The 7,171-nt window shown below is 42.8% G+C and overlaps 1 protein-coding gene across 1 annotated transcript; it reads right to left on the bottom strand.

Moving 5' to 3' along the window:
• Window positions 1-4,026: 4,026 nt before the first annotated feature.
• On the bottom strand, window positions 4,027-4,500 carry LOC105085406 (ferritin light chain-like). The gene has a single exon (XM_064487800.1). It carries the CDS (start codon window positions 4,498-4,500, stop codon window positions 4,027-4,029), a length of 474 nt encoding a protein of 157 aa, XP_064343870.1.
• Between the last annotated feature and the right edge of the window lie 2,671 nt (window positions 4,501-7,171).

Raw genomic sequence — 7,171 nt, 5'->3', positions numbered from 1 at the left:
GGTTTGGGGACCCTTGTTCTTCTGCCTGGATTTAAAAGTTCAGAAGCTAGAAGAGTTGAACTTTGTGAATTTAACTGCTAAGAATCATGACTGTTTTTGCTCATCCTTTTATCTTTAAGTACTCTAGCATAAAATGTACTGGCTACTCTAAATTCAAATTTACTCCTAGGAAATAGCGAGGAATCATATATGTTAATCAGTGCGGAAAAGACATTTCTACTTGGTCTATACCAATCCATTTAATTTGGTCTTAGCCTACAAGAATCCTTTTGCTTTTTTGAAGGCCTGTATTTTTCTGGTTCAGGTACAAGACTTAGAGCAACATTGTCAAAAGGCCCCATGAAAAGTCACAGAGAAAATAAATGATCACAAGCCAGAATGTAACATTATGAAGATCTGACCAGGAAGGAAACATACCACGTGTTAATGCTTTGGAAAACAGCTCTCGAGTAATGTATGGATAGTGACACCAATTAAAAAAAAGAAAACTCTCAATTGCTTCAAACCAAAGGTAATACATTTTAAAAGACGACAGAGGGCAAAGGGAACATGGGATTTACAGTGTCTGAATGTCAATCCTCAGTTGACTCTGAAGGTATTAGTGAGAGGTAATAGCAAGACTTTGATAGTCATGTGTCCAGGTTAAGGGGTCACCACGCAGTAGTGGCATTTTCAGATTACTTTTCAGTAATGTGATCATAGATGCATTGTAAAAGCAGTCTGAAATCAGTCATGTGTGTTCACACACTGCCCACCATCTAAAGTCCCTGGTACCTTTAGGGAGATGGATGCTAATGAGACCTTCAGAGCAGGTTTCTCTCTCTCTCTCTCTCTCTCTCTCTCTCTCTCACACACACACACACACACACACACACACACAAGTCGTGTTATATTAAAGTGACACTTCATTTTTTTGACCAAAAACTACCATCACCCAGTTGGATGGCAGAGGGACCACTAGTTATTCGTCTAATAGTTGTCTCCTCAGAGAGTACATACACGGACTATTCCAGGGACAGTGTCATTATTATGTCCTCTTGGACTTTGTCATTGATTAGAGATCCGCTCGATTCACAGGACTTTGGTCTGAATAACTTACAGCTGTTTCCAAAGACTCAAGCCACTTTCAGAGACACAAAGTAGATGTTGTGGGGTGGAAGGAATACTTAGAGCCAGAAGTTCTGGGTTCCTATTTGCCAGCTTTGTGTTTTTGGCAAAGAACTTTACGGTTCAGGGCCTTAGTTTCTTTGGGCCATGGAATTAAATACAATGTTTTGGGGATATTTGAAGGATAAATGGGATAATGTATAAAATCCATAGTATGATTATTTTTTTTGTCATTTAGTTATCGTCATTTAACGGGCTATATCCAAAGGCTGTGAAAGTAATTTCACAAAAGATTTTCCAAAATGTTTGGATTCATGAAAGTTAATTGGAATAAGTTTTTGCCTTCACAAAGTAGACATTTCTTATTTGCTGCATTAGTCCTGGAATGTTGGTAAAAAATGCAGTCACATTATTACAATTTGAGAGATTAATGAAACAGGTGACAATTTGACAAAGACTTTTACAATCCCCAGCTTTTTCGTTCCCATCTGCAAAGCACAGGAATGCTATTGAGGCTGCAATGGGAAGAGGGTAGAGATTTAAAATGGAAAGTACCATGACGGGCATCTGAAGTTGCTTTTGGATTAGGCTCTGATTAAAGAATGGAAAATATTTTCGCAATGAAAATTCTTGTCATTAAGCCAAACACCTTTGTTGGATTAGGTCCCTCTTGGGAGAGCTGAAGCTCCCTCCTGGGCAAGGCCCTTATCTCTTTAGGGGCTGACATCCCATCTGTAACCAATAACCCCAATATGGATCTGTCTGAGCCCAGTACATGTAGGATTTAATTTTAAAAAACAGATTGGTGTAGGATTAAATTGCCAAGAAAGAGTGAAATATCTAAGTGTCTTCATAGTTGCCATTTTTTAATCACAGAAGTAGATATTTTGGACACTTCTGCAAAATATATTTAAATATTTAGTTACCAAATATGTTTATATGTTTCATTGTAAAAGTATGACATTTCGTACCTTTCTACAAAATATATTTGCTGGTGAAAATTTTGCAAAATGCAGAAAAGCATAAAGAATAAAATAAATATCACTCATAATCGTATTTAATTTTGGAGCCAAACTTTTTCATCTTTTTATGTATGTATATACATACGGATACACATACGTTTATATGTTAGATTTGTATAACATATGCAATACACACTTTTATGAGCTCAGATTTACAAACTGCTAGGAACTGGCTTTTTAATTGAGTGTATCATGAACATTTGCCCATGTCATTAAACATACTCTTACTGAATGATTGTAGGTGGCTCTAGAGTAGCCCATTGCAGTGGGTGCTGGTGTGGTCTGGCTGCAGGTTTCAGGGAGCCCTTCGCTGGACCAGGCTGGACAGCACTCCCCTGCTCCTCTGTGCTCTAGAGGAACATGTGTTCTGGTGAGGACATCCCCTGGAGTGATGCTTGCTGGCATCCTCTACTGGACTCACTGTCATGCTCCCTGTGCTCTTCCCTGGCATTCAACAGAATCAGCAGCACCAGCCTCTCGTGCCTGAGGACTCTAATAATGTGGAACTGCTCCAGTGAGGGTGGGAGGTGGGGAGGATGCCTTTGGCTGTGGCCATAATGCATACTGAGTTATGCAAAATGCAAAGCTGCCTGGCCAGGGGTTAATGCCACACGTTCTGGTGTCGGGTTGACTGGCCTTGAGTCCCTGCCCTACTAAGCACCAGATGAAGGACCTTGGGTAAGGTGCCTAACCTCTCTGGATGAGGGAAGATAATAATAATTGTGCTTACTCCTTAGAATGATTGTGAGAATTAAATAAGATATTCATGCAAAGCTTGGCTCAGTGTCTAGCAAATAGTAAGAGCTCAGTAGATGTTAGCCATTATCGTTGTTGCCTCAGTGTCCCTGTGAAGGTAGAGGAAGTTGGACAGGAAAACAAGGTGAGATAAAGTACAGAGATGACTCCCAAGAAGAAAGAATCTAGGAAGGATTCTGGCAACGGTGGTGTGAGAGCTGTGTGATGGTTAATTTTATGTCAACTAGGTTAGGTCATAGTACCCAGACATGTGGTCAAACACAATCTAAATGTCACTGTGAAGGCTTTTTTTCAGATATGATTAACATTTAAATCAGTAGACTTTGAGTAAAGCAGATTACCCTCTATAGTGTGTGGGTGGGCTCATTCAATCAGTTGAAGGTTTAAGAGAAAAAACACTGACCTCTCCCTGGCAGGGATTCCTACCTCCAGACTGACTTTGGACTTGAACTGTAACATCAGCTCTTCTCTGGATCTCCAGCCTGCCAGCCTGTTCTGCAGATTTTGACCTACCAGCAACCATAATCATATGAGTCAATTCCTAAAAACCTTTGTCTCTGTCATATATATATATATATATATGCCCTTGAACATCACAGGTTTAAACTCTGTCCATATATATGTAGATATTCTTCAACAGTAAATACTACAGCACTACATGACTGAGTTGGTTGAATCTGTGGATGCAGAACTGTGGGTACAGAGGAACCTTGTGTATGGAGGACTGACTGTAAGTTATACATGCATTTTTTTCTGCAAAAATCTTTATTGTTTCCATTTGGTCCAAGACTTGGGAGAGGGCTCCAGGGTGGTTAAAAGAGCCCACCAAGAGCACTGCCATACATGCATTTTCGCTTGTGCAGAGGGTTGGCACCCCAACCCTGGCCTTGTGAGTGTAGGAGGCCCACAGGTTCTTCTCACCAATTCATGGAAAAAGTGGCTCACACCTTCCAGAGCCACATCCTTGCAGTCAAACCAGACACCCAGAGGGAGGTGAGTGTAGGAGGCCCACAGGTTAAAAAGCTGCCCAGTGGCTGCAGAGAGAGGCTTCAGGCAGAAGCCCTGATACCACAGGGTCTCCTCAAAGACCACCGGGCTCCAGAGGCTCCTAGTCATGCTTGAGGGTGAGCCTTTGCAAGAGCTATTTGCCCAGCCCAGCCTGGGGACCAGCCAGCCTGCAGAGGTGAGTCAGGTGGTCACCCATCTTCTTGATGAGTTTCACCTTCTCATCTAGGAAGTGGCCTTCAACTAGAAAGTCACAGAGGTGGGGGTCTGCACAGACAGAACTCAGGGCACGCAGATCCAAAATGGCCTGGTTCAGGTTCTTCTCCACGAGAATGGCGACTTCCATAGCATCTAGAGTTTTACTCCACTCATCTTGAGTGGCTTCTGCACGTCTGGAAGAGGGCACAGCTGCCTCACTGCTCGGCGCCCTTGAGATTCTTCTCACCAATTCATGAAAAGAGTGGCTCACACCCTCCAGAGCCACATCCTTGCAGTCAAACCAGAAGCCCAGAGGGAGGTGAGTGCAGAAGACCCACAGATGCATGTTGACCAGGCAGTTGACAGCAGCCACGACCACGGTGGAATAATTCTGATGAATCTGGGAGCTCATGGTTGATCAGTAATAAGGAGCTAAGTTCAAAAAATGGTGTTGGCTGGTCCCAGAGGCCAAGGGTAGCAGAATGGCTGGGTCCAAAGGTGCAACTAGGAAAAGGTTTGGAGGGAGGTTGGAGGCTGGAGGAAGGGGTATCCCTGGGTCTGTTCCATCCAAGCACTGTTAAAGCAAGAGACTGATCCAAGAGACCACCAGGAGCACTGCTATACATGCATTTTTGCTTGTGCAGAGGGTTGGCACCCCAACCCTGTCCTTGTTCAAGTGTCAACTGTATATACACATACCTATGTATGTGTGTGTGTATATATATAGCTAGCTAACTAGATATCTATATATATCTTCTATTGGTTCTTTTTCTCTGGAGAACTATAACCAATATAGGTTGTTATGTAAAGCATAGGAAAATTAGATAAAGGTAAATGGAGGTAAATGTTCAGGTAAAGTCAGTGGAAGAGTAGAGAAAAGGGGTTATTGGATATATTCAAAGCAGAAGCAGTCTCCTATTTATCTCTCTAGCATTAACAGAGTTCCTGGTATGTAAGTGCCAATGAAAGAAAGGAGAAAGAAGTGAGGGGAGGAGAGAGGGAGGGAGGGAGGGAGGGAGGGAGCAGAGAGGAGAGAGAGGACAGGAGAGAGGGAAAGAGGGGACAAAAGGAAGTTCCAAGGGAGGCTTGAGGCAAGACTCCAATCTGGTTGTCCTTTTCTCTTTTTAATCCTTGAAATAATGCCTGAAGTATTCCTTTTCTGCATACTTTAAAATCAAGCAACAAGCACAAATCTCTTACCATTTGCCCCCAAACCCTTTGCTTCATCAGACACCTCTCTCATCTGTATCACTTGGAGGTCTAGCCAACAATATCTTCTTTTTAAATGAAAGTATTTAGTCTGGAATCTGTCTTGGCACAGCCATAATGCTCTGCTTTGATTATGGATTGGTTGGGGAGATGGGACAGGGAAGATGAATGCTCAGATTGCTGGGTAATTACGTCCTGACCACCAGAATTCCCCCCTGTGGTTTCAATTGGATACATGCATTGCTTTCTGTCCCTGGCATGTGCTGTAGTCGCCCACAAAGCAGCCACATTCCTGCCCCGGGCACAGGGGCTGTCTCCCCTGGAAAGCATCCCACCTGGCACAACACCTGGAGGATATTCTGGAATGAAAGTAGAAACAAAAGGTGATGGGTTTTCATTTTATTATGTTGGTTTTATATCTCCTTAGGACTCGATTAAGAGTGGGCTTTCTCTTTTGCGGTGATATCGCAGGGATCTGGGGAAACTCGGATGCTCAGAGACACTTCCTGACAGAGTCAGAGAGTTGTTCTTTCAGTTAAGATTTGACTTGTTTTGAGATAACAACCTACCTTTGAAGACGCCTGCCTTAATGCAAAGTTTTCATAATAGAGGGAAAGAAGAGAAAAAAAGGATTGAAACTTGAGACACCAGAAAACGTACCTAAAAATAAACTTCATGTTTCTAATTTGGCCTAAGATCATTCTCCCTCCCTCATTTATGCAAATTATTCAAGACTTTATTGAGAGTCTATCATACGTAAGGCACTCAGGTTTATACCCAAAGGGGTACAAAATGTAAAAGGAATTTTAAACCTATCTTTTACATTGACACATGATGTTCTGGATATTTCCCAAAGTTACTTCTAAGCAAGTCAGCACCAGGAAGTAAGTGACATTTGTGTTCATTTTCCTCTCTCCCACTGTTCAGTCCTCATTCCCCAAGTACCCTGCAGACACACCTCTTGGGTAGGTTTATTTAATGCCTGCCTAGAGCCTACACTGAATAGTTAATTTCCATTCCAGTCGAAAACTTGCCTAACCTAGGTCCCGTTCCTTCTCACCTGGAAAATAACCCTTAACCAACAGTTTCCTTTAAAGGGGTTTAGTTGACACTGTGATTGGCTCCCCAATATCCAATTCCCCTAGTTGTGGAGAGGACAGTGAATGACAGGCTGTCGACATGACTGCGAGCAGAGGCCTCCAGGAGATGCAGTGTTTCTCAGATCGTGTTTGGTAGAACATGAGTTTCGGGAGATATTTACAGATCCTCTAAATAATTCGCTTTTTAATTGAATGAGCATGGGAAACATGATAGGTTATAGCCTCCCTTGGAAATTCCCAAGAAACGTTAGCAGAAGCAAAGGCTTGATGTTCTGCAGTAAAGAAACTCATTTAATTTAGTTTAACTTAATAATAATCCCTGGTGGAAAAATGATTTTTTGCTATGGAATGATGATCCACAGAACACTAGTTTGGAAAAGGCATACACCCAAGCTAATGAAGTTAAAAAAAAAAAAAAAAAAAAAAGAAGTGGAGATGGAAGGATCTTAGATGACCGCAAACAGCATAGAGAAGGGGTGTGCTGAACTGCCGAGGGCTGGTTTGGAGGAGAGGAAGAAGTTCCGGCCCGATGACGTGGTGCCACAAGACCCCAGAGATGGCTAGCCAGCTTCTTCCCACATCTCCTGGACGACTCGCTCCTCCTCTGGCAGGGCCTTTCTGGTCCTTTCGGTCCCTCCTCTTCTAGCCTCTGTCTGATTCTCACTCAGAGAACATTCTATAGAGAAGATCTTGCTCTACCCAGGCTGTGCCTCCTTTCAGACCATTTTTTCCTCCGCATCCCTGCATGCTGACACCAGCTGTGGTTTCACGTTT

This window comes from Camelus dromedarius, chromosome 7, assembly GCF_036321535.1.
Source record: "Camelus dromedarius isolate mCamDro1 chromosome 7, mCamDro1.pat, whole genome shotgun sequence".
NCBI lineage: Eukaryota > Metazoa > Chordata > Mammalia > Artiodactyla > Camelidae > Camelus > Camelus dromedarius.
The sequence above is the reverse complement of the archived record's forward strand: the minus strand, read 5'-3'. Positions and strand labels throughout refer to the sequence as shown.

What these genes read in the sequence shown, in the direction of transcription:
- LOC105085406 (XM_064487800.1), bottom strand. Translation starts at nt 4,500, where the DNA reads ATGAGCTCCCAGATTCATCAGAATTATTCCACCGTGGTCGTGGCTGCT.